We start from the raw sequence: 27,824 nt of genomic DNA, 5'->3' as shown, positions 1-27,824 counted from the left end.
GGGGAGGGGGCACCCACAGAGTCAAAGCAGTTTGGGGAAGAGCAAGCAGGACCCTTAAACAGAACCAGGTACAGAATTGGTGCCCCCCACCCAGTCCCCAAAGACGAGCCTCTTCAGAAGGCCTTCAGCCGAGCTGAAAAGTTGGGGCCAGAGCACAGACGACAGGACTCTTGGTTGATTCTCTAGCATTTGTTAAGAGCCTGTCACTGCCCTTGTTGGGGTGGCTATAGGAAAGGGGGTGAGTCGGGAACCCTGGGAAGTCCTGGGAGTTTCTTTTCTATCAGGGGAAGAGGAGGCCCTGAAGAAGACATTCAGGACTTGTCAAAGAGGCCTCAGGTTTGAAGGCAGGGAAGTCTCTCGACAGATTCAGAGGAATGACTTCTGTTCTCCTCAAATCCCCTTTTGACCATTTCCCCAGGAGCCGCCCTGGGAGGCAGCTGCTCTGATTCTCTTTATTTCCCAGCTCAGGAAACTGAGGCAGACAGAGGTTCAGTGACTTACCAGGGTCATCCAGCTAGTGAGCGCGAGGATCTACCATTTCATACCTGCTCCCAGGCTGTGCCCGTCTTCCCACAAGTCCCCCATCATTACTGCCATTTTGGTCAAGTTACAGAGCAGATGAAGAGCCGGTGGGGATTTGGTTTGCATTTCTCTTCTCTGTGGCTGGAGCAGGTATATCTGGGAAAGCAAAGCCTCGGCAGAGATGTTCCGTACCCAGCTTTCTTCTCTTTCAGCCACTTCCTTTCTTACCTTGGATGCATTCATGTTGTCTGGGCAGAAGCTTTTCGGGGTCCAGTAATCAGAATCTTCCAGTTGGTTTTCTTCATTGTTCTCCATCCGAGATGTTGGTCTAAGCCTCAGTTTCTTCTTGGCTGCTTTCTAGTTTTCTCAGCAAAAAGGAAGTTTAGACTCAAAGTCTCTGGTCTTCCACTTTATCGAACACTGAGTCACTGAGTTCTCTTCTCCCGGATATCTCCTGGTAAGTATTTTCCAATGATTTTTAGCTCTTATTTTAGAAGCGCTCAGTGCTTTTGATGACTGCTGCCTCTTTACAGTAGAGTTTGAGGTCTGCAGTGCTGTTCCCCTCTGACCTTCTGTCTCTTCTTCATTCCCCTCAGTACTTTAAATCTTTTTTTTCCAACTGAATTTCGTTTTGATTTTAGGAGGACCTGGAAGAGATTCCCGTCCTCGTTTTATTGTTCAGTCCCCTCCAATGCCCAGGGCTGCCTGTTCCCAGAGAAGATTTGATCTCTTATTTGGAGCAAAGGGAAGCCCCCTGGATGCTGGGGCAGGAAGGCCTGAGGAGCTGCTGTGCAGGTGAGTGAGGGGAAAGCAGGGCTTTGGGAGCTCTTGGTATGAGGGGCTTCTAGGGGTTAGAGTGAAGCAAGTGCCAGATTGGGGGCAAAAGGACCTGACCTGGAATGGTTTTCCTGGTATTTTGTAGCAGTGCCTTCCTGGGCAAAGCACTGAACCTCTGAGCCAGTTTCCCCAACTATAAAATGAGGCAGTTGTACTTTTAGCTGCTTCCAGTGATCAATCTAGGAGCCTGAGAGGAGGCATTGTTTGGAATTTGAGGACATGGAATTCTCTGGAAGGTGCCCACAGGGGTCTGGCTCCCCCACCTGAGCTCTTTCTTAGACCTCTGGAAGGGGACAAGCATTTCTGAATGGCTGCTCCATGCCAGACCCCGTGCTAAGCCCTGGGGTAGGAGAATAAGGGGCATCCCCGGCTGTCCTGGAGGGTAGCTGTGACCACTTCTTACAATGAGGCCACAAAAAAGGGAATTTGCCTCCACCATGCACTCACTCATGGGATGTTAAGGTCCATCTCTGAGCCTTCTAATATGATCTTTGATTCTCAATACGTTGTTAATCTTGTTGATTCTCTAGAGAGTGCCAAGATAAGGGCAGTCCAGGGTTCTGAGTTATTATTTCTATTTTGTTCTACACAAACCGTGGTCCTGCAGGGAGTCCAGCTTTATTAGACGACTTGACCCTCTTTCAATAAACCTAAATAAGGTTTGGAGAATCTGACTCAATTGATCTAAATTGTGTGCCTGTCTTTCGAAAATTATGTGACAGGGTTATAAACAACAAAAACCTTGAAAGCTTGCTCCATCACTGATTCCAGGAATAGGAGACTCTATAGCCTCATTCAGCAGTTTAAGAAATTAAAATTTAAGTTCTTATGCTAATATGAAAGTTCTAAAGTAATATTGTGGTCACAGATTTAAAAATATTATAGCTTAAGTCAAAATGACTTTTAGTAGCTTTATTTACAAAGAGTTGGAAAGAGTGAAAGTGGAAAAATGTAGCTAGAGACAGATTTTAACAAGCCTTCCAGCCCGTCTCTGGTGAAATGAGGCTCAACCCCGCAGGGACTTCCCCACATCCCTTGTCCCCATGTGGATTTCCCAGTAGTCCTCAGCCAGAGGTCCTGGTGGGGTCTTCAGCCAGGGTTCCACCAATGCAGCCTCCTCCAAAGCCAAGGCAGGAATCTCCAGAACCAATCTCTCCAGAAGCCAGGAAAGGAAGGCCAGCTACTCACCCAGAAAGCCAATGCAGGAACCAGGGAAAGAGTCTCCCCTTCAGTCTAGCTCACCAATGCGGGGTCCAAAGATTAACTCCAAAGGAGAAGTCCCAAGGAGAAATCTCTTGGACAGTAAGTTCAGGACTTTTTATAGTCCTTTTCCCACATCACTTCCTGTCCCTTCCCCACTTTACAAGAATCAACCTCAGTCTTAAAATTTGCCTAGCACTGCCAAGGGGCAGGATAGTGGCCTCTAGAGTTGTCACCCACTCTATTTTTTTAACCCTCACCTTCCATCTTGGAGTCAATACAGTGTATTGGCTCCTAGGTGGAAGAGTGATAAGGGTGGGCAATGGGAGTCAAGTGACTTGCCCAGGGTCACACAGCTGGGAAGTGTCTGAGGCCAGATTTGAACCCAGGACCTCCCGTCTCTAGGCCTGACTCTCAATCCACTGAGCTACCCAGCCACCCCCTGCTTGTCACCCACTCTAGCAAATGACTTTGAACTCTCTTACTTAGTGTGAAGTAGGGACACTTTAAGTTCTTGATTTGATTAGCTAAAAATAGGCAAGGGGAAAGTTCATCCTATCTTCACAGCAGTTCTCTCACAGTTATGTCTTCAGGCTTCAGCAGCAGAGGGCAGCCGCTTGTTTCTCAAGGCTTTGTCCTTATCTTCAGTAAGAGTTTGGTCCATGGTAACTGTGTTCTAAGATCTTGATTCATTCTTTCTACCTTCCCCAAGGAAGGAGACTTTCTCAGATGTGCAAATCTTCTATCATTCTAGAATCTAAACCAAGACCTCATCTTTGTGATGTAAAATTTGGGGAGGCTCGTACCCCAGAAATTATTCTAATGAGCAGGCAGGAGACTTGATTAGATGCTGGCACAGAAAAGCAGCTTTATTTGGAAAAAAGAGCAGATAGTTGGGGCTGGGGGAGGAAAAGCAATTCTGCCCACACATGTGGCTTGCTCAGGCAAAGCTGTCCTCTCCTTCTAGGTACAACTTTTATAATAATCCTGACACAAGATCTTCCTCCTTCCCTCTGTCCTATCCCACAGGAGGGGGGGGGGGCTGTGACATTTCAACTTTTAAGCATGTGATTTTCAACATTATGTACCCTTAAAGACCCCTATGATAAAAAAAAAAAAAAAAAAAAAAAAGATCCGTGACTATCACAGGATTCCCAGCTTGGGACAAAAAGATAATTTTGAAACTCCCTATTTTCTTATCTTGCCCTCTTCCTGGTATGGGCATGTTTCCCAGGCTACAGGTAAACTCTGAGTGTGAAGCCCCCTACCCCCTTTTACGATCACAATACCATTAGCTTTTATGATTATAACACAAATAATAGTTTGCTTTCTATGAATTAAAAGCACTAGCTAAGAAAAATACAGCTCAGGGTGGTATCCAGTCTTGCTGATGGGCACTCTGACCTTGAGCCTGTGGCCCAAAAGTTTCTGCCAAGCCCACCATACTCTGCTGGCTATAAACATAAGACAGGAGGTGGGGGCTGCCTCTGGGGTGCAAATATCAGTCACCCAATTGCTGATTCCTAATATTACATAATAATTATCAGCTGGCTGATGAGGGCAGCCCCTTGGAAAGGTCAGCCATGATATCAGACCTGGGCTCCCAGCCGTAGTGATGATTTTTGTACTTTGCAGTTTATTTAGTGTTTGCATCATTAGTTAGAACCTGCCTGTGTGAAAGACTTTTGCCTCCATTCTATTTTGATTTTGACTGTATTTTCTGCCACTGGGTCACCCCATTTCTGTGTATAACAAGGCGATGATCTCCTAAGGCTCAAGGTCTTCGGTCTGGATCTTGACCAGAGGCCGGCTTTATTGGAGCCTGGCCCCCTCCCAATAAACCTCTTCATAGCTTGGAGCCTGGACTGGCTCAATCATTTTTCACCACAACTCTTCTCACTAGGCCAGGAAAACTAAAACTTTTGTGGCGTGTGTGCGTGTGTGCGTGCGTGTGTGCATGCGTGTGTGTGTGTGCGTGTGTGTGTGTGTGTGTGTGTGTGTGTGTGTGCGTGTGTGTGTGTCCAGTTTTAGTTTAAGGAACAGTCACACTCAGGGAGTCTTGAAAATTGGGCTTATAAGCCAAATACCTCTTTGAGAATGACATACTGACTCTTGTCTCACACAAGTTTCAGAATGCACAGGGGCAACAAGCTCCCCCTGCTATATGGAATTGAAACAGGCAGTTAAGAGGCTCAGGGGCCTGAGTTAAGCCTACAGGTGGGAGGTCCCGAGTTCGAATCTGCCCTCAGACATTTTCTAGCTGTGTGATCCTGAGCAAGGTACTGAAATCCCATTGTCTAACCTTATTCTTCTCCCTTGCAATCACTACACAGTATTGATTCTCAAAGGGAAGGGAAGGGCTTTGAAAATAAAACAAACACAAATAAACCAAGATATTAGGTGAAATGGCCTCATTTTACCAACTTTTTAGTGAAATGAAAATGTGGTAATTCCTGGTATTGGGCAAATATGATTACAGATGGGATTACATCTAACCTTGAGCTCTGAAATTCAAGCCAAGTCAGATAAGAATCTGACAGTCAGCAAGTCCTCTAAAGCCCTTCAAAAGAAATGTCACTTGGTTATATACTATCAAAAATAAAGTTACCCTCTATAAGAGGAAAGAACAGGCATTCCCATCTGTCAAAAAGGACTGCTACAAGAAATAAAATCTTAATTTCTGACAATAAAAATCAAATTTACTTTAAATTTACATGGGTCTGTGTATTTGAAGTTATATCAAGAATGCCAATAAAAGATATTTCATTTTTAAAAAAAGGTCACTTGGTAGAGAACTTTGCCCTAGAATGTCTACCAAACAGTATATGAATGCTGGAAATTGGGGATTCCTCTCTGGGCAAGGCATTCCCCTTTTCGTCACCGCCCCGAGAGGCAGACAGAATGCAGATTCAGCCTTGCTGAGGACAGCAGCACCCGGGGATGTTCTCCAGAGGAAGAATGCCCAAGAAGAGGCAAGTTCGACCCTAATTTATAGGGAGAAAAGGGGGAGGGGGATACGAGACTTTGGTTTCGGTTCACCTAACGTCGCCCTCATAGTTCCATTTTCATGTCTTCTGACACGTGCTGATCGCACCGTCCTGGGAGTCATCTCCAAACGGACAAGGTGGGAACAGTTAAGTTTGGAGTCAGACCATCTCTACGATGTCATCGAAGCCAGGATGTTCCTGTCACATTCCGTGCTGCCTAGAAACAAGGAGTTTTTCTCGGTTTCTTTTTACTTTGGAGAGAAAGTAGGTCATGACTTTCCCTTGGGACAGCTCAGGGAACTGACATGCTGCCCGGCCAAAGTCTGTCGATTCAGGACAAAAAGTGTTTGTTGTTTACAGACGTGTCTTGGCTGGGACCAGGGAGGAGAGCAAACAAAATGGCAGACGGTAGTGTTTCAAAGACGCCCCATCTCCGGAGCGCAGATGTGTAACAAGCTTGGCTGAAGGGGGGCCTTCAGGTGTTCTGGCTCCCGATGACTGACTGCTTTACTTTAGCAAGCCACAGGTTTTAAGGGGGGGCAAGAAAGTGGATCTTCCCCAGTCACATTCCAGCGCTGAGGAATCACAATTTCTCTCATCCCAAAGAGCCGAACTCTTTTCTCATTCCTGGGGTTATAAAGATACTTAATTGGGGCTACAACTTAATCACTAAGACTAATTTCACCCCCACACGAGGATCTTCTGGACTCTAGAAGAGGATGCGTATGAGGAAACCATTCCTCCATTTTCTTTGTTGTTCTTTGCACTCATGGGCTGTGCCATGCCAGAATCAGATTAGAATCCCTTAAAGCTTTCCTGCTAGGGATGTAAATCAAAAGAACCAGAGGACAAGACATTTCAAAGACAGTCAGCTCAGCTAACCTAGTAAAAACAGGGACAAATGGAATTTAGTAAAGGTATGAAGATGTTTTCCGTGACTTTTAATGCAAAAATAAATACATATTTGTTTAATAAGCTCAGGGATTAAAAAGGTCCCTTAGGAAAGCTGGTCTTTCTGGTAAGCATATTGTGTTTCACTGTGGCTATAATGGAAAAATGTTTACTAAATTAATTTAACTGATGTTTTGAAAATTTGACAATACGAGATAAGAAAAGCTGCTAGGTTAGGAGGTGAAAAGACCTAGTAAGAATGGGAAGCTTAGAGGGGAACGTAAAAAGCTTTAAAATTAAGAGTCTCTACTCCATTCCCAAATGTGGGAAGGTAGGAAATGAGCAAACATGAAAGAAATGAAGAACTAGTGAAGTAGGGCCACCTAGATGGTTCAGGGAATAGAGCACCAGGCCTACAGATGAGAGGTCTTGGGTTCAAATCTAGTCTCAGACACTTCCTAGCTGTGTGACCCTGGGTAAGTACCTTAACCTCCTCCTCCCTCTAACCCTTTACTATTTTTCTGTCTTGGAACCAATACACAGTATGGATGCTAAGATAGAAGGTAAGCATTTAAAAACAAGAAATAGATGTATTACTTCCATAAACCACTTAGGATGTGATTGTTAAGAGAAGGCTCAGATCAAAATATGAAGGAGGACATGTATAGTTTTCATGTAGTAAACTTCACGTGGTTGCCCTCTGTAAAATTTTTGCTGGAAATTTGTGGGGTCCTGAAGCTGGGGGGAGGTTCAATGTGAAGCTGCTTCCCTGAAAAGCCTGGGAGATAGGGAGAGGTTTAGGGATGGATTTAAATGAATGCAAAAGATTTGATCAGGCCTTTGGACAGGAACAAAAATTGACCCAACCCTTTGAAAGGAAATAGGGATAAAGCTATAGTTAGCTGGGAATTTTGAAACTGATTACTGATAAAATGAGATTTTTTTTCTTTCTTTTCAAATGCTAACAGTTTTCAGGAAGAACTATAATACTGCAAAATATCCTACTTGTTTATGACAAACAATATATAAACGCTAATCCTTGTTATTGCTATCATTATTATATTTTAAATCCTTACCTCCCTTCTTGGAAGTAATATTGTATATTCATTTCAAGGAAGAAGAGTGGTAAGAGCTAAGCAATGGGGTTAAGTGACGGGCCTAGAGTCACAGCCAAGAAGTGTCTGAGGCCAGATTTGAACCCAGCACCTCCTGTCTCTACTACCCCTGTTACTCCATCCAGTAAGGCACCTAGTTGCTCCTATTGCTACTATTATTGTTGCTTTAATAGAATGTTCATATTAGATAGCCTTATATAGGGTTTTAGATGTGATTTAAAATGTAAAGGGCAATAAATAGCAGTAATTCTGCATAAGGTAATTTGATACTTTTGTTTCAGATTTCAAACTCGATATATTGTTTATGAAAAGGTGAAATTCTGAAAACCCTTATAAAGATATGCTGTAGAAAAACAGCTTCTCTTATAATCTGGGTGTTATTAGATTATAAAATTTTTTAAAAAGTGAAAAAATACATATTTGAAAAACACCATGTATTTTATCAGTCCTGTTGATCATATGTTTTAATTATATCAAGCATTATTTCATGAATTTCAATTCTAATTTCAGTTATAAATCTAATTCTGAAGCATTGTGTTTCATTTTAAAGCTATTTGACTATCCCTTCTGGAAATAATAAAATAATTTGTTTGGGTTATCATAAAATTATGATATTATGCGATAATTATTATAATATAATTAATAACATAGCATTAGAGAACATAATCTATTAAAATATGACAACATAATACAATGTACAATATTGTATCATTTAATATTGTATGAAAATGATAATGTTATGACCCATTAAATATTTAATTGGCTATATTTGAAAGGAGAAAATTGAAGAGATTTGCTTAAATCTCCTTGTTTCCTGGTGAGTTATAAGAGCAAGTAAAATTCTTATCCCCTTCTCCATTATAATGACTCGTTGATTAGAAGGAAAGTAATTATCAGAGGGAGGAGTAATTAGAACTTTGCTCATCTTAGAGAAATGTTTTATTGGGTAGCATTCAAATTTTAGCCAATAAAGAATATGAGGCTATTTTTCCAAGGATAGTATGGTTTCTCAATGGAGGTATGAGATCCCCATAACCAAAAAATGTGATTTCTTCACCACCATCTCCAGAAAAGAGGCTGCCTTGCCTCTTGCTTATGGAGTTGTGTCCTGTTTCTCTTTAGCTTGACAGCTCAACTGTATTAGTTGATATTTCAAGAGACAAGTTGGACTTGGACACCTCAAATTCTCCCTTATTACTTCATCATAGGGATTGGACTTCTTCTCAGACCCAGAAATCACCCAATTGCATCATGAGCTTGAGTCCTTGGAGAGAATGGTCTGAATAGTAGGGATTAGGCCCCCTATCCGTTCCACATCTTCCCCCTGTACTCTTATTCTGTTTGGTAAGATCTATATGTGCCAGCAAAAACAAAAACAAAAATTAAAAAAAAAAAAAAAAAGGAAATAAGTAAGTGCCAATTAATTAGGGAATGGCTAAAAAAAACTGTAATAGAATGCCAACAAATAGTAAGGAAGAATAACAAGAATTAGGATTTCAGAGAAAAAATCCTTATCACTGTAGTATTTTTTGCAGAGTATGAAATTTGGGGTGTTTAATGAGATCTCCTCTGTGGGACAGTATATGAAGTCTATGCTACAGCAAAACACCATTCCTAGTGAATTGGAGACACTGAATCTAATCTCCAGCATAATATGTCCAGTGTATAATCAAGTATGAGCTCAAGGTGAAGCATTTTCTGTAATCATTCCCTGTACACCCCTTAATTCCAAAAAGAATGTTGTTCACTACTGATCACATAACTCTTCTCCTCCATCATTTCATATTTTATTTTTTGACAATTATGTGTAAAAATAATATTCAATATTTAAATTTTTTTGAGTCTTGGATTTTCTCCCCTACACCTAGTTGTTGTTAAGCAATCTGATATAGATTTTGCATAAGCAATACTATAAAATATTTTTCCATAATGATCCTTCTATGGAACTAAACTCAAACAAACAAAACAAAAATTATTAAAGTAGAAAAATTTTTTCTTTGGTCTGAATTCAGACTCCATCAGTTCTTTCCCTAGAAAGATAAAATTTTTATTACGTTTCCTTTGGGATTGTTTTGGATCATTGTATTGTTGAGAATAGCTTAATTCACAGTTGTTCTGCATACAATATTGCTGTCACAATGTGCAATGTTCTCCTGGTTCTGCTAAAATCAGTCTGCATCAGTTCTCAAGTCTTTCCAGGTTTTATGAGTGCCTCCTCATTAATTATGAAACAATAGTATTCCATTACAATCATATACCACTATTTAGTCAGCCAATTCTCAATTGATGAGCTTCCTTTTACTTCCCAATTCTTTCATCACCCCTAAAAAGACCAGCTTTAAGTGTTTCTTTTTTTAAAAATACATATAGGTCCTTTTCTTTTTTGTTTCTTAATGGCCTTTTGACATAGTTCAAAATTGCTCTCTCCAAAATGGTTGAATCAGTTCACGACTCCATTCAACCGTTCATTAGTATCTCATATCTATATCTATTCCAACTTTTGTCATTTTCCTTTTCTGTCTTATTAGCCAATCTAATAAATGTGGGATGGCACATCAGACTTATTATAATTTACATTTCTCTATATAATAGTGATCACCTTCTTCCAGAGGAAAACATACAACTTGAGAACATTCATTAGGTTTTTCTGCACTATGAATCCTCTGAAATGAAGTAAGAGATGATCTCTAGCTCAAGGCCTTCCCACAGGGAATGCATCTGGAAATTTTCTCATACTGAACAAGCTCTGGACTCTCTATGCCAACGTCTTTCTTCATTCATGACAGTAATAAGATTTCTATCCAAAAGGAGTTCTTGCTTGGGAATATGAGATGATTGTTGATTGAAGGCCTAACCACATTCATCATATTCCTAAAGATTCTCTCTAGTGTGGATCCTCAAGTTAAACAAGCTAAGCATGCCAACTGTAAGATCAGTCTCACTCATGAGATTTCTCACCAGATTTTCTGATATGAAGCAACAGTGGAGCTTTATGTGAAAGTATATCCAAATTGATTATATTCTTAGTTTCTCTTATGTGTGGATGCTCTGATGCTGAGCAAGATCACTCCTCCATGTGAAAGCTGTTCCACATTGTTTACATTCATAAGGTTTCTTGCCAGTGTGGATTCTCTGATGGGCAGCAAGAGATATTCCATGTAAAAGCCTTTTCGCATTGTTGACATTCATAAGGTTTCTCATCAGTGTGGATTCTCTGATGTTTAGCAAGATCGCTGCTCCATGTGAAAGCCTTTCCACATTCATTACATTCATAAGGTTTCTCTCCTGTGTGGATTCTCTGATGTCTGGCAAGATGACCCCTCCGTGTGAAAGCCTTTCCACATTCTTTACATTCATAAGGTTTCTCTCCTGTGTGGATTCTCTGATGTCTGGAAAGATGGCCCCTCTCTACAAAAGCCTTTCCACACTGTTTACATTCATAAGGTTTCTCACCAGTGTGGATTCTCTGATGTTTAGCAAGATCACTCCACCATATGAAACCCTTTCCACATTGTTTACATTCATAAGGTTTCTCTCCAGTATGGATTTGCTGATGTTTAGCAAGACTACTAATCCATGTGAAAGCCTTTCCACATTGTTTACATTCATAAGGTTTCTCTCCAGTGTGGATTCTCTGATGTTTATTAAGATGGCCACTATGTGTGAAAGCCTTTCCACAGTGTTTACATTCATAAGGTTTCTCTCCCGAGTGGATTCTCTGATGTGCAGTAAGCTGGCCTCTCAATGTGAAAGCCTTTCCACATTGTTTACATTCATAAGGTTTCTCCCCAGAATGGATTCTCTGATGCCTGGCAAGAGAACTTGTCTCTGCAAAAGCCTTTTCACATTGTTTACATTCATAAGGTTTCTCACCAGTGTGAATTCTCTGATGTTTAATAAGATCACTCCACCATGTGAAACCCTTTCCACATTTTTTACATTCATAAGGTTTCTCTCCAGTATGGATTCGCTGATGTTTAGCAAGACTACTCCTCCATGTGAAAGCCTTTCCACATTGTTTACACTCATAAGGTTTCTCTCCAGTGTGGATTTTCTGATGTTTATCAAGATGGCCCCTTTGTGTGAAAGCCTTTCCACAGTGTTTACATTCATAAGGTTTCTCTCCCGAGTGGATTCTCTGATGTGCAGTAAGTTGGCCTCTCAGAGTGAAAGCTTTTCCACATTGTTTACATTCATAAGGTTTCTCGCCAGTGTGGATTCTCTGGTGTCTGGCTAAAGAGCTCCTATCTGTGAAAGTCTTTCCACAGTGTTTACATTCATAAGGTTTCTCTCCGGTGTGGATTCTCTGATGTCTGGCAAGAGAGTCCCTAACTGTGAAAGTCTTTCCACAGTGTTTACATTCATAAGGTTTCTCTCGAGTGTGGATTCTCTGATGGGCGGCAACATGGCTCCTCTGAGTGAAAGCCTTTCCACAGTATTTACATTTATAAGGTTTCTCTACCAAGTGGATTCTCTGATGTGCAATAAGCTGGCCCCTTTCTGCAAAAGCCTTTCCATATTGTTTACATTCATAAGGTTTCTCTCTTGTGTGGATTCTCTGATGGGCAGCAACATGGCTCTTCTGAGTGAAAGCCTTTCCACAGTGTTTACATATATAAGGTTTCTCTCCCAAGTGGATTCTCTGATGTACAGTAAGTTGGCCTCTCTGTGTGAAAGTCTTTCCACATTGTTTACATTCATAAGGTTTCTCTCCAGTGTGGATTCTCTGATGGGCAGCAAGAGAGCCCCTCTCTGTGAAAGTTTTTCCACACTGTTTACATTCATAAGGTTCTGCTCCAGTGTGGATTCTCTGGTGTCTGGCAAAAGAACTCCTTTCTGTAAAAGTCTTTCCACAGTATTTACAATCATAAGGTTTCTTTCCAGAGTGTATTATTTGATGTGAACAAACCTCAGAGTACTCACTGAAAGGTCTCCCACCCTTATTACTCACAGAAACCATCTCTACAGATTTAATATTTGGATATTTAATGAAGTCTAAACTCCAGCCAAAGGCCATTCCCCCTAAGTTACCTTGATACCAGGGTATTTCAGGAGGTTTCTGAACTGAATGAATAAGTTCTAATTCTGCAGGAAAGCATTTGCTGTATTCACTATCTTGACAACAGTCATTTCCTGAGGTCAATTTCATGTAATGATTTAGGGCTGAATATTGGGTGAATTTCTCTGTAGTTTCATCAAATTCACCATCGGTCTTTTGATTTTTATTTACCTTGATATTAGAGTTACAGATTTCTCTCAAAATGAAGTCACAGGGACCCTTATTCATGCATCTTTGGGGGCCACATCCTTCTAAAAAAAGGCTCAGTCTTGTAGACATCTCCTTGACGTCAAAATTAGTCTCTGCCTCTGAAGGAAACAAATGATGACATAAACACAGAAGGAAGGAGGAAACACACACACAACAGAGCAATATAAGTTCTTTCCTCTGATGGCATAAAGTAAATGGATTTTTATTCTATTTCATTTTCAAAATTAAAGAAGCAGAACCAGTCTTTGGATACCCCATTTCATCATATCTGCAAGATGGATAATTTTAGATTTTTATAATAACACTGAAACCTCACAATGGAACTGTGACACGGGCAGGCGCACAATTCTCATTATACTTCTCAACTCATGTCATGTATAAAGAATGGAGGAATGACCTAATCAATTTCCTTGCAGCTAGACTACAACTCAAATTCTGTGTCTGAACATGCTTTGTCCACAGTATTGGACAGTGTTTCTCCTTTGCTCTTTCTATCTTTCCTAAAAAGTCACTCATCAATTATTCTTTTTTTTTTTTAATTTTTTTTTATTTTAACCCCTTAACTTCTGTGTATTGACTTATAGGTAGAAGAGTGGTAAGGGTAGGCAATGGGGGTCAAGTGACTTGCCCAGGGTCACACAGCTGGGAAGTGTCTGAGGCCGGATTTGAATTATTCTTATAATTTTGTGGATCTCAGGTAATCTTCCAGATATTCTGTTCTTATCATATTGGATGCACTATCACATAGTCATTCTTTTTTTTTTTTTTTAAATCCTTACCTTCTGTCTTGGAGCCAATACACAGTATTGGCTCCAAGGCAGAATACTGGTAAGGGTAGGCAATGAGGGTCAAGTGATTTGCCCAGGGTCACACAGCTGGGAAGTGTCTGAGGCCAGATTTGAACCTAGGACCTCCCATCTCTAGGCCTGGCTCTCAATTCACTTAGCTATCCAGATACCCCCCCACATAGTCATTCTTGATAAATTTTATATACTAAGCAGAGAAACAACTTCACTCTTTTTAACTTTAGGAAATAATTTTCAAAGTGGAATATAAGTTTTCTTCTTTTCTCTACAGATGCAAAGATATTACACCACTTAGTACAGACATACTAAATATTCATCTTATTTTACAATCTACCCTATATTATGTCTCACACTCTTTACTGAGTCAATCATCCATCTCTCAGGAAATGAACAGCATGCTTCAGTGGTGGTCTGCTAGCCCCCAAGTATAGCACTCCCTTCACTACAACAGACAAAAGTCTTTTGGGATAACATCCCTTATACACCTGCTTTCACCTCACTTACCTGGACAAGAGCTCCTTGTGCCTTTTTGCTCTAGTAGCCATGGTGCTTCCCCTTGCTGAAAATAGGAGAGAAAAATTTCTCTAGGAACTGGAAGCCCTGGGCATAAGAGAGAAGGAAGGGATCAAGAGAGAAAAATTGAAAATATGGTCCTCTTTGTGAAGATGGGATTAACTCTCTCCTGCTCATTTTTAGATTTAATCACCAGAAGTGTATACACACCCCCCCCCTTATCTTTAAGTGTAGGGAGGTCTGTGACCCATGTGTGTGATACTGGGTAACGAATCAGAATCAACTGACTGCCCCCCTGGGTAGTCCTAAGCAAAGCTTTAGCTGTAATTGGTACACATAAAGTGGAAGGAAGGCACAGGAAATGATGAAAGGAATGGTCTTTATAAGTGGCAAGAACTTCCTGTGAAGAGGCCTTTTTCCTTGAACTGGACCCTAGAGGAGCTCTGGCTGAGGACCTTGGATTGCTTTATATTTCTCCTTAGAACTACCATGTGGGTGAGTGAAAAAGGCTGACTCCCTTCCTTGGCTTTTTCCTGGAGGTACTATCCTCTGGAAGGGCCCCTCATCTGGAGAAGGCCTCTTGGCTAAAACCTTTGTTTATTGACACTTAGGCCCTCTGAGGCTACTAGAGCCCTGCTGGAGTAAGCCAGGACTTGAGCACATAGTCTAGCTTGTTAAGCTAGATCTCTTACTCTGCCCTCTTCTCATTTCTCTACTTTCACTCCTTCCCTCTATTTTGTAAATAAATTACCATAAAAATCATTTGGAAATGAGTAATTAAATTCCTGGTGACCATACTCTTAAATAATTTAATCCAACCCCTTACACATTCTGCCTCTTACATCTTAAAGAAAAGAGGACATGCAAGTAAGGGCTACAGAATGGCTTTTGTTGTATTCACTATTGGGACATTTGCAGGGGGTCAGAGATCATGGAAACCATTTGCAATCAGAATATTCCATCTTTATTTATCTCTAGTAATAGAAGGTTGGACACATTCCATAATCTCCATTTTCTGGAAATTAAAGGTAGCTGGTAGTGAAGGGCTAAAGGGTCAGAACCTGAAGTGAGAAAAACAAATTTAATTCAGCCTCAGAGAAATGGCAAATGGGTACTCCTGGGCAAGTTATTTAACTTCTGTTTGGCTCAGTTGCCTCAACTATCAATTGAGGACAATAAGAGTATCAAACTCACCACGATGCTGTGAAATTAATACTAATTATGAGCTCCTTTACCCAGGAGAGGTCATAGAGCAGGTATTTTGAAATGCTTATTCCCTTCCTTTCCATTCCTATCATCTGGCCTAGATTGGAGGGAAGAATGAAGGAGGAATAAAGATAAACTTGCTAGACGAGGCAGAATTAGGGGCTATGAGCTACAGTTTGATTCTTCTTTTTTAATTTTATTTCCATATTGTTTATTTTTGTAAGTGAATAAGCATATGAAACCACAACCTCAAAATAAAAAACCAAATAAACAAGTGAAAAATTTTAGGCTTTCATCTGCATTCCAACATGAACATTTCTTTTTCTGGAGGCTTTCTTTTTCATAAGTCCCTCAGAATTATACTGGATCATTATATTGCTGAGAATTGCCAAGTCTATCACAGTTGATCATTCCACAATATTACTGTTACTATGTTCTCGTGGTTTAGCTTATTTCACTGCATCAGTTCATGTTGGTCTTTCCAGCTCTTGCTGAAATAATCCTGGCCATCATTTCTTATAGTACAATAATATCCCATCACCATCATATAGCACAATTTGTTCATTCATTCGTCAACTGATAGATATCCTCTTAACTTCCAATTCTTTGCTACCACTAAAAGAGCAGGTCCAAATATTTTCCTACAAGTAGATCATTTCCCTATTTTTCTGATCTCTTTTGGGTACAGACCTAGTGGTGGTATCACTGGATCGAAAGGTATACATCTCCAGAATGGATTGATCAATTCACAAGTCCATCAGCAATGTGTTGTGTCACAATTTTGCCACATCCCCTCTAACCTTTGTCACTTTCCTTTACTGTCACAGTGGCCAATCTGTTTGGGCTGAGGTGGTACCTCAGAGGTCTTTTATTTCTCTAATCAAGAAGCTTTCAGAAAAATTTTTCCCATGATTATTGAGAGTTTCAATTTCTTCATCTGAAAACTGCTTATTTATAGCCTTTCACCATTTGTCAGTTGGGGAATGACGTGGATTCTTATAAATTTGACTTAGTCCTTTATATATTTGAGAAATAAGATCAGAAAAAATCTGTTAAAAAACAATTCTTCCCACTTTGTTGTTTTTCTTCTAATCTAGGTTACATTAGTTCTGTTTATACAAAAAAATTTAAATTTAATAAAGTCAAAATTATTCTTTCTGCAAAAGGGAATTTTTTAAAAATCTTAATCAATCAAGAACTTGAAGTGCTCTACCCTTTTAACTTAATCAGTCAGGAACGAAGGATCCTTTTGATAGAAGTTCACACCTTCGGAGGATGGGAGGTGAATCCAACATGCACAGGCAATGCCAGGCAAATTAAGAAACTTTGATTGGTTCCTGAGATGTGATAGCCCGTGATATTGAGAAAATAGCTTAAAAATAAGTCAGCCAAGGGCATTTTAAGTAATTCAACTGCATTAGTAGCTCTTGCAGAGGGAGGACTTTTGAGTTGGTGTCTCTACATTAGATTTCATTCTGCTGCATTGGTGGCTTTTGCTGAAAGAGGGATTCTTCTGCATTCGTGGCTCGAGGCGCTTGACTTGACTTGCTTTGGTTGAGGAGACCCTGGCCGGAGACACTGGCCTTTTGGCTCCTCTGTCTTTGGTGGGACACTCTTTTGGTGAGGCACTCAGATCCAGATTTAGTTAATTTACCTATGCAATATCTTCTACCTCCTTCCTACATTTCCCCCCTTACTATTTCTACCTTGCTGTAATAAAGCTATTAAAGCTACTAATAGCCTGTTGACTTAAGAATTCATTATTATAAACAGTGACCACAACAATTTTTTAAATGCTTATATTTGTCAAACCCATTTTAATTATTACAATTTTATATCTTGTAATGTTCTCTATCTCTTATTCGGTCATAAATTCTTCCCTTCTCCATAGATCTCATAGATTAACAATTCTATGTTCCCTGAATTTTCTTATAATATCACACTTTATATCTAAATCACATGCCCATACTGACCTATTTTAATATAATATGTGAGCTATTGGTGCATACCTAATTTTTGCCATATCATTTTCCAGTTTTCCCAGCAGTTTTTGTAAAAAAGTGTGATCATATCCCAAAAGCTGGGATCTTTGGGTTTATGAAACACTAGATTGTTGAGGTCATTTACCCCTAATCTATTCCACTGATCCACCTTCTATTGCTTACCTACTACCAGATTGCTTTGATGATTACTGTTTTATAGTCCACTGTTTGATCCGGTTGTGCAAGGCCACCATTCTTTACTTTTTTTCCCATTAATTCCCTTGATATTCTTGATCTTTTGTTCTCCCAGATGTATTTTGTAATTATTTTTTCTAGTTCTACAAGATAACTTTTTGGTAGTTTGATAAGTATGGCACTGAATAAGTAAATTAATTTAGGTAGAATTATTATTTTTATCATACTAAGCTTGCTATACATATGAGCAATTAATGCTTTTCTAATTGTTTAGATTTGACTTAATTTGTGTGAAAAATGTTTTATAATTGTGTTCATGTAATTCCTGTCTTCGTCTTGGTAAATAGATTCCCAAGTATTTTATATTCTCAAGTCATTTTAAATGGAATTTCTCTTTCTAATTCTTTCTGCTAAACTTTGTTGGAAATATATAGAAATGCTGATGATTTATGAGGGTTTATTTTGTGTCCTGCAACTTTGCTAAAATTATTACTTATTGGGCAGCTGGGTAGCTCAGTGGATTGAGAGTCAGGCCTAGAGAAGGGAGGTCCTAGGTTCAAATCCGGCCTCAGACACTTCCTAGCTGTGTGACCCTGGGCAAGTCACTTGACCACCATTGCCCACCCTTACCACTCTTCCACTTAAGAGCCAATACATAGAAGTTAAGGGGCTAAAATAAACAAATAAATAAAGTTATTACTTATTTAAACTAATTTATTTTATTTTAATTTTAATTTTAAAATATTTCCCCATGTTTCCATGATTCATTTTCTCTCCCTCCCCATTCCCAGAGCCAACAAGCAATTCCACTGGGTTGTACAAATAACTTGATACCTATTTCCATTTTATTCATTTTGGCTATAGAGCGATTTTTTAAAGCCTACACCCCAAGTCACATACCCATATATACATTTGATAAGTGATATCAAATGTTTTGCTTTCACATTTTTACCCCCACAGTTCTTTCTCTCAATGTGGTCAGCATTCTTTCCCATAAGCCCTCAGGAGTGTCTAGGCTTGTTGCATTGCTACTAGTAGCAAAGTCCATCACACTGGATTGTTCCACGGTATTTTACTTTCTGTTTCAATGTTCATCTGGTTCCGCTCATTTCAGATTCTGACAAATACAATGAGTAGGATACAATACAATGAAACTTTGAACAGACTGACAGATGAGCATTACCTTTCCTTTGGCCCCTCTTTAAAAAGTTTGCCCATCTCTGCTCTAGATCATCGATCCTTACAGCGCAATAATATTTTATCATTGTCATATACCACAATTTATTTAGCCATTCCCTAACTGTGGGACATCCCTTCATTTTCCAGTTTTTTGCCCCCACAAAAAACACAGCTATGAATATTTTGCATAAGTATTTTTCCTTATTATCTCTTTGGGGTACAAAACCGGCAGTGGTATTGCTGGACCAAAGGGTATGTATTCTTTTAAAACTCTTTGCGCATAATTCCATGCTGTCTTCCAGAATGGCTGGATTAATTCACAACTCCACCAGCAATGCATTAGTGTTCCAATTTTGCCACAACACTTCCAACATTTATTTTTTTCCTTTACTGTTATATTGGTCAATCTGCTAGGTATAAGGTGTACCTCAGCATTATTTTGAATTGCATTTCTTTAATAATGAGAGATTTAAAACACTTTTTCATGTGCTTATTGATAGTTTTGATTTCTTTATCTGAAAACTGCCTATTCATGTCCCTTGACCATTTGTCAATTGGGGAATGGCTTGGTTTTTTGTACAATTGACTTTATTCCTTATAAATTTGAGAAATGAGACCTTTGTCAGAGGTTTTTGGTATAAAGATTTTTTCTTAATTTTTGTTTCTCTTCTAATTTTGGTTGCATTGGTTTCATTTGTACAGAAATTTTTAAATTTAATATAATCAAGTGCTTGCTTCAGCAGCACATATACTAAAATTGGAACGATACAGAGAAGATTAGCATGGCCCCTGCGCAAGGATGACATGCAAATTCGTGAACATCTAGAACAAATTAACTTTCCATAGCAAATATCATTATAGACAATAAAGAACTATCAGGATTGAAAAAAAATTTAATATAATCAAAATTATTCATTTAACATTTTGTAGTGTTCTCTATCTACTGCTTGGTCTTAAATCCCCTCCTTTCCCATAGATCTGACAAATATACTATTATTCACCTAATTTGTTTATGATTTCCCTCTTTATATTTAAGTCATTTACCCCACTCTGAGTTAATCTTGGCATAGGATGTGAGATGTTGATCTAAGCCTAATTTCTCCCAAACTGTTTTCTAATTTTCCCAGCAGTTTTTGTCAACTAGTAGGTTCTTACCCCAAAAGCTGGGATCTTTGGGTTTATCAAACACTATCTTGCTATTGTCACTTACCACTACTCTATTCCATTGATCCACCCTTCTATCTCTAAGCCAGTACCCTATAGTTTTGATGATCACTGCTTTATAGTATATAGTTTGAGACTTGGTAATGCTAGGTCCCCATCCTTCACATTTTTTCCCCCATTAGTTCCCTTGATATTCTTGATCTTTTGTTCTTCCAGATGAACTTTGTAATAATTTTTTCTAATTCTATAAAAAGAAGTGTTTTGGTACTTTGATAGGTATAGCACTGAATAAGTAAATTAATTTAGGTAGGATGGTCATTTTTATTATATCAGCTCATCTTAAATATGAGCAATTGATATTTTTCCAATGGTTTCGATCTAGTTTTATTTATTGGGAATTTTTTGTAGTTATGTTCATATAATTCCTGAATTTGTCTTGGCAAGTAGATGCCCAGATTTGACTAATTTTTAGTTGATTGTCTAGGATTCTCTAAGTATATCTTCCGCAAAGTGTGATAGTTTAGTTTGCTCATTGCTTACTTTAACGTCTTCAATTACTTTTTCTTTTCTCATTGATAAAGCTAACATTTCTAGTACAGTAATAAATAATAGTGATGATAATGTGCATCCTTGCTTCAATCCTGATCATACTGGGAAGGATTCTAATTGATCTCCATTGCAGATAATATTTGCTGATGGTTTTAGATGGATACTACTTCTTATTTTAAAGAATGGCTCTTTTATTGCTTTGCTTTCTAGTGTTTTAAGAGGAATAGGTGTTGTATATGTTTAAAGGTCTTTTCTTTATACATTGAGATAATTATATGGTTTCTGTTAGACTGTTTATTGAGATGGCCAATTATTCTGAAAGTTTTCCTAATATTAAACCATCCTTGCATCCCTGTTATGAATCCCATCTATTCATAGTGATGTATAGCTGTAGTGTCCTTGCTAGGATTTTATTTAATATTCATTAAGGAAACTTGCCTGTAGTTTGTTTTTTTTTTTTAAACCCTTGTACTTCGGTGTATTGTCTCATAGGTGGAAGAGTGGTAAGGGTGGGCAATGGGGGTCAAGTGACTTGCCCAGGGTCACACAGCTGGGAAGTGGCTGAGGCCGGGTTTGAACCTAGGACCTCCTGTCTATAGGCCTGACTCTCACTCCACTGAGCTACCCAGCTGCCCCCTTGCCTGTAGTTTTCTTTCTCTGTTTCTGCTCTTTCTGCCTTAGTAAGCAGCATCATATTTGCAAAACAGAATTTGGTAGGACTCTTTCTTTGCCAATTTTGCCAAATGGTTTATTTATTTTTTTTGAGAAAAATTTTATTTGATTAAATAATTTAGAATGTTATTCCATGGTTACATAGATTCATGTTCTTTCCCTCCCCTCATTCCACCCCCCTCCCATAGCAATGAGCAATTCCATTGGGTTTTATGTGTGTCATTGATCAAGTCTTATTTCCATATTATTAATATTTGCATTAGGGTGATCGTTTTAGAGTCTACATCTCCAATCATATCCCCATTGACCCATCTGATCAAGCAGTTGTTTTTCTTCTGTGTTTCTACTCCTACAGTTCCTTCTCTGGATGTGGATAGTGTTCTTTCTCATAAGTCCCTCAGAATTGTCCTGGATCATTGCCTCGCTGCTAGTACAGAAGTCCATTACATTCGATTGTGCCATAGTGTATCCGTCTCTGTGTACAATGTTCTCCTGGTTCTGCTCCTTTCACTTTGTATCAATTCCTGGAGGTCCTTCTAGTTCACATGGAATTCCTCCAGTTCATCATTCCTTTGAGCACAATAATATTACATCACCAACAGATACCACAATTTGTTCAGCCATTCCCCAATCAAAGGGCATCCCCTCATTTTTCAATTTTTTTGCCACTGCAAAGAGTGTGGCTATAAATATTTTTGTGCCAAGTCTTTTTATCTCTTTGGGGTATAAAGGCAGCAGTGGTATGGCTGGATCAAAGTTGCCAAATAGTTTAAATAGTGTTGGGATTACTTATTTTTTAAGTATAGGGTAGAATACACTTGTGAATCCATCTGGCTCTGGGGATTTTCATTGATGGCTTCTTCAATTTCTTTTCCTAAGATGAGCTAATTTAATTTTTCTTTTTTCTCTTTTGTTAATCTGGGCAATTTATATTTTTGTAAACATTCACTCATTTCACCAAGATTGGTCAGATTTATTGCCATAAAAGAGCTCCTAATGCTTTCTTTTCCTCCTCATTGGAAGCAAATCCAACCTTTTCAATTTTGATACTAGCAATTTAATAGTCTTCTTTTCTTTTCTAAATCAAATTAACCAATGCTCTATTTAATTTGTTGTTATTGGGTTGTTTTTTTTTTCAGAGAACCAACTCCTAATCTTATTTATTAGTTCAATAATTCTCTTACTTTCGATTTTATTAATTTTTCCTTTAGATTTCCAATTTAGTCTTTACTTGGAGATTTTTAATTTATTCTCTTTCTACTTTTTTTAGTTGCATATACAATTTATTTTTTTCTTTATTTTATTGCTAGAAGCATTCAGGGATATAAATTTCTCCCCCATGAAATGCTTATGGCTATATCCCATAACTTTTGGTATGTTATCTCCTCCTTTTAAGAAATCATTGTTTCCATAATTTGTTCATGGACCCATCCCTTTTGAAGAATTAGATTTAGTTTCCAATAAAATTTTTAATTTGTCTTTCCATTAACTCTCATTGATTATATCTTTTATTGCATTATGATTTGAAAAGGTGTCAACATTTCTGCTTTTTTGTGTTTCATTGTGAAGCTTTTAATGACCTAGTACATGGTTAATTTTTCTTATGCTCCATCTGATCCTGAAAAAAAGGTATATTCCTTTTTCACACCATTCAATTTTCACACATTGTCTATTGAATGTAACTTTTCTATAATTTTTCATTCCCTTACTTTACTTCTTTCTCATATATTTTTTAGTTGGATTTATCTAGTTCTAATGAGGGAAGATTGAGGTCCCCCATCAGAATTTTTATTTGCCAATTTTTTTATTGCCAATTTCCTCCTTATTTTCCTGTAGTTTCTACTTGGTGCGTGCATATATGTTAAGTATCAATATTGCCTCATTGTCTATATTGCCTTTTATAAAGATGTAATCACTGTCCTTATCTCTTTTAATCAGATCCATTTAGCTTTGTCTGATATTGTAAGTGCTATTACTGCTTTCTTCTTTTAGTTGAAGTCCAATAGATTCTGCTCTATCTCCTTACTCTCTATATGTCTACTTTTGTATGTCAAATGTGTTTCTTGTAAAAAACATATGCTAGGATTCAGATTTTTAATGCACTCAGCTTTCTGCTTCCATTTTTATGGGTGAGTTTATTTAATTTACAATCACAGTTATGATTACCATTTCCGTATTCCCCTTCATCTTGTTTTCCTCTTTTAATACTACCCTTTTTCCTCTCACTATACCTCCAAACATTTCACTTTTAATCACTCCTCCCATTTCCCCTCCTTTATTCCCCTCCCTACCATCACCTTTCTTATTCTCTGCCTAGTTCTAGTTCTCTTTAGGGCCTTTTTTTTTTTTTTTTAAACCCTTACCTTCCACCTTAAAATCAATACTGTGTACTGGTTCCAAGGCAGAAGAGCGGTACGGGTAGGCAATGGGGGTCAAGTGACTTGCCCAGGGTCACACGGCTGGGAAGTGTCTGAGGCCAGTTTTCAACCTAGGACCTCCCATCTCTAGGCCTGGTTTTCACTCTACTGAGCTACCCCGCTGCCCCCTCTTTAGGGCCTTTTAATCACTATCCCTGTTCCACTTCCCTTATATTATTCCCCTCCCTCCACAATCTTTCTTATTCTCCTTCTATTTCTCTATAGAGTAAGATAAGATAAGATTCTATACCTCAATGAGTCTGGCTGTTATTCCCTCTCTAAGTAGATTCTGATTAGGATTAAGTTTTACTATTTGCCTCTCACCATCCTCTTTATCCTCTCCACTGTAATAGTTTTTCTTCCCATGGCTCTTTATTTGATATAATTTGCCCCAAGCTACTTCTCTCTTCTTTTTTCTCTGAGTGCTGTCCTCTTTTTGCATGTCTTCCTAAACAGTTTAGTACCACATCCTCTGTCTATGTATACTTCTTCTAAGTACTATTTTAAGTATAGCAATTTTAAGAGTTACAAATATCACCTTTCCACTAGGCATATAAATAATTCAACCTCATTGAGTTCGGTACATTTTCTCTTTCTTCTTTACCTTTTTATGTTTCCCTTGAAATTTGTATTAGGACATACACTTTTCTGCTTTGGTCTGCTCTTTCTATCAGGAATGCAGGAACATACACAATTTTATTAAATAACCATTTCCCCCCATGAAAGAATATAGTCCATCTTGATGGCTGGTGATTCAAGGTTGTAAATCCAGTTTCCCTGCCATCCAGATTATCATATTCCAAGCATTCTCATCCTTTAATGTAGAAACTGCCAGATCCTGTGTAATGAACACTAAGGCTCTATGACATTTGAATTTTTTCTTTCTGGCTTAGCATAGTACTTTCTCCTTAGCATGGGAGTTCTAAAATTTAGCTATAACATTCCTGGGAATTGTCATTTGGGGACTTATTGTAGGACTTTAATTTTAAAAGAATGATTTTCTTCCATGACCTTTTGATCTTCCTTTTCCACTTAGTCCACTTTACTTTTCCTAGAACTCTTTTCTGCATCAGATTTTTTACCCTCTTTTTCCAGTTGGACGACTACATTTAAAGAAACTCTTTTCATCACTGGATTTCTGTGCATCTTTTGCCACTTCACCAATGTGCTTTTTCAGCTCTTAGTTCCTTTTTCCATTACTTTAATTTCTTTTCCCCATTTTTCTTCTCCTTCTCTGAATTGATTTTTGAATTCCTTTTTGAACTCTTCTAGCCTCTTAAGACCAATGTCCATTATTGTTCAAAGTGTTGAATCTGGCTGCTTTCATAATCCAATCCCTGCCTGAGTCTGTGCCTTGCTCTTCTTGGTCTACTTAGACATTTTCTATGGTTAGATATTTATTTTGCTGTTTTGGCATTTTCACACTTTTTTTTTTTTTAACTTTGACTTCTATCTCAAAGTTGGGCTCTGTTTTCAGGGTAGAGGGAGTACTCTCTTAAACTTCAGTTTTTCCTTGCTGCTTCCCTCAGCTGTAGTTCTGGTTTTCTTTAAGGTTCATTTCTTTAAAGGTGGTATCATGGTCTGTAGACTGGGCACTCTGAAAACTGCTGATTGAGTCTTCTCTATAGACTGCTGATGGCTTGCAGGGCTCAGAGAACTGGGAGCTACTTTGCCCTGGGGCTAGAGACTTCACCACAGGCTTGAACTGACCAAGTGACTTTGGGGCCTCACTAGTCTTGTGTCAAGACTTTGTATTTCAAGGGGTAGGCATCTAATGAGCTAGTAATGTAGGCTTAAGAAGAGTCCCTAGGTCTCAAAGTTGGCTTGTGCCTAGGTCTGAAATCCAGATCATTATGTGGGGGATGGACTGTTTGCACTCCTCTGGGCAGAGTTCCAGTTGCCCCTTTTCCCCAAAAATAGACCCTTTCTGCCTAACTTTCAAGTTGTTTTCCTCTGGAGAGCCACCTCACTCTTACCCATGTTTGTTCTGTGACCCTAGTCATTATTTAAAAGCACATTTTAAGGTTGCTTTGAGATTCTCAGGATGGTTTCAGCTTTTGCTTCTGTTGTGCCTCCTCCTTGGCTTTTCCTCCTCCATTAACACTTAATGACAAGAAATCCTTTCTAAAGACCAGGCTCAGCTCAAAGGGGAAGGAGAGCCTTGGCAGGTAGAGGGTTCCCTTCAATGCCTATCTTCAAGGAAAAGCTGCCTGGGTATAATCAGAAAATTTGCACAGAAAATTCAGGTCTAATTAGAGGCTGGACTAGATGACTCCTTAGATTATTTTCTGGAATGTAAATCTGTAACTGTGGTTTAAGTTTTCACCTTAAGCTATCTAAAACAGAGAAAAAACATTTTCAGGAGTAAAAAAAGAAAGTCCCAGCTTCCCACTGCATAATTAGAAAGACTTTTTTTTATGAAAAGCAGGCATAAGGAGAACCCAGGGCAGAAATCAGCACTCTTGCTTTTTATTTATTTATTTATTTGTTTATTTATTTATTATCACTGACAAAGGCTCAAAATCCTATAAATTTGACTTGGAATGAAGACATTCCCTTAATGGCAGATTCAGAGTTAACAGAGGAAATGTTACCCACATAACAGAGGAAATCCTTACCTACAGAGAGTAGATTCTGCACATTCTCCAGCATGACCTCCAGGTACAGCTCTTTCTGAGAATAATCCAATAGGCACCACTCCTCCTGGGTGAAGTCCATAGCCACATCCTTGAATGTTATTGACCCCTAAACCAGCAAATCATGAGACTTAGAGCTGAACCTTCAGAACTCATATAGTACAACCCTCATCAACAGACTGGAGGACACTGAAGCACACAAAGGATTTACCCAAACTCCTAACCTTGAAGAGTGTCAGAGCCAGCACTGGAGACAAGTCATTCAGAGCCCAGTGGAATACTGACAAAGGCATTTTGTGTCTGAAGTGAGAATCATGTTGGGAGAGTAAAACCTGCAGAAGTGTCTTACTCTGAAATGCCTTTCCCTATGGAATCAGGGAGGTGGGAAGTGCTCTCTGAGTGAGGTAGGAGATTCTGTGGAAGAGAAAAAGAGGTGATCTGAAATCCTCTTCATCCTAAGTGCCAGAATTGATCTGGTAACATTTTTTTTAAGAGTTCCTGAGAAAGTAGCACGTATTGTTTTCCAGGGGCAAAAATATTACCAGTGATTAATGAGGAGAAAACAAAGAAAAAAGAATTCTTGACTTAATTTCCTAAAAGGCTGAAACACACTTATCTAGATAAAAGAATAGAAGTTTCCATAGTTACATGGGATCAGACTCTGATTCTAGTTAAATAAAGAAGTGCAGTCTCATGTTACATTGAGAGTTTAGGGAACCACTGGGTAGGATGTGCCATAAGCAAAACATCCTGACTGTGCATTATGATAAATGTCATTTGTTACTGGAATATATTCAGTAATTTTATACTTAGTTACACAAAAAGGATAAGTATGATGAGGAAAGGAAGGGGCATTCATCTTTTTAAAATATAACATTTTATTAACTGGGGTTGGGGATTGAGCTAATTCAAAAGAAAGACACTGACAGTGTAATGACTGGAATACTCAAGAGGCAGAATGTCTTCATTTTAAATAATTTATTAATTGACTGGTCATTTAATGTAATCAGCTGACTCTCTCCAAAATCTAAAAGAAAGAAAAACAATAGTTCTCTTCTCTAGCACAGGTCTGTTGTGTTTATCTCTCTCTTTTTCTGTCTTTTCTTATCTCTCTCTCTCACTTTTGAGATATATATATATCTGGTGAGATCACTATTTAGTCTCTCCCCTGGACATCCCCTGATATCTGATTCAAAAATGACCATGGAGAAGGGGGCAGCTGGGTAGCTCAGTGGATTGAGAGTCAGGCCTAGAGACAGGAGGTCCTAGGTTCAAACCCGGCCTCAGCCACTTCCCAGCTGTGTGACCCTGGGCAAGTCACTTGACCCCCATTGCCCACCCTTACCAATCTTCCACCTATGAGACAATACACCAAAGTACAAGGGTTTAAAAAAAAATGACCATGGAGGAAGGGTACTTTGGAGACCTCAACTCTTCTCTCATTACTTCATCAAAGGAGAAGCAAGTCCTTGTCCATACAAGGCAAGTGTCAGTCCACACTTTCCCCAGTCTTGTGGCAGGCTTAGCAACTGTCAGAATGTGTCAAGGTTCACCATGGCTTGCCAGTCCTGCTCTTAATCTTTTGAGCTTATCAAAAGAGGGGAGGTTCCCCTTTAGTTTCATAACCTGGGATGAAGGGAACAGCAAATCTGGAGCTTTGACCTTAGTCAGGCTAAAGGGAAAT

General features: G+C 38.8%; 2 protein-coding genes and 1 non-coding gene across 3 annotated transcripts; 1 reads left to right on the top strand and 2 right to left on the bottom strand.

The window, feature by feature from the left end:
• Positions 1 to 8,723: 8,723 nt before the first annotated feature.
• LOC123239753 (zinc finger protein 583-like) lies at positions 8,724 to 26,158 on the bottom strand. The gene is made up of 4 exons (XM_044667051.1): positions 26,123 to 26,158; positions 14,132 to 14,227; positions 12,783 to 12,919; positions 8,724 to 8,903 (listed from the first exon to the last, which is right to left on the bottom strand). The coding sequence occupies exons 1-4, from the start codon at positions 26,154 to 26,156 to the stop codon at positions 8,802 to 8,804; spliced, it is 369 nt and encodes a 122-aa protein (XP_044522986.1). The 5' UTR covers positions 26,157 to 26,158; the 3' UTR covers positions 8,724 to 8,801.
• Positions 10,507 to 12,512, bottom strand: LOC123239015 (zinc finger protein 571-like). Its single transcript, XM_044666287.1, has 4 exons — positions 12,472 to 12,512; positions 11,464 to 11,865; positions 10,719 to 11,208; positions 10,507 to 10,518 (listed from the first exon to the last, which is right to left on the bottom strand). The coding sequence occupies exons 1-4, from the start codon at positions 12,510 to 12,512 to the stop codon at positions 10,507 to 10,509; spliced, it is 945 nt and encodes a 314-aa protein (XP_044522222.1).
• On the top strand, positions 19,430 to 19,536 carry LOC123243329. Its single transcript, XR_006505877.1, has one exon. It is a non-coding gene; the product is annotated as a U6 spliceosomal RNA (small nuclear RNA).
• Positions 26,159 to 27,824: the final 1,666 nt, after the last annotated feature.

The sequence above is a fragment of the Gracilinanus agilis genome, chromosome 3, assembly GCF_016433145.1.
Source record: "Gracilinanus agilis isolate LMUSP501 chromosome 3, AgileGrace, whole genome shotgun sequence".
In the NCBI taxonomy this organism is placed as follows: Eukaryota; Metazoa; Chordata; class Mammalia; order Didelphimorphia; family Didelphidae; genus Gracilinanus; species Gracilinanus agilis.
This window is presented reverse-complemented; position numbering and strand designations above follow the sequence as displayed.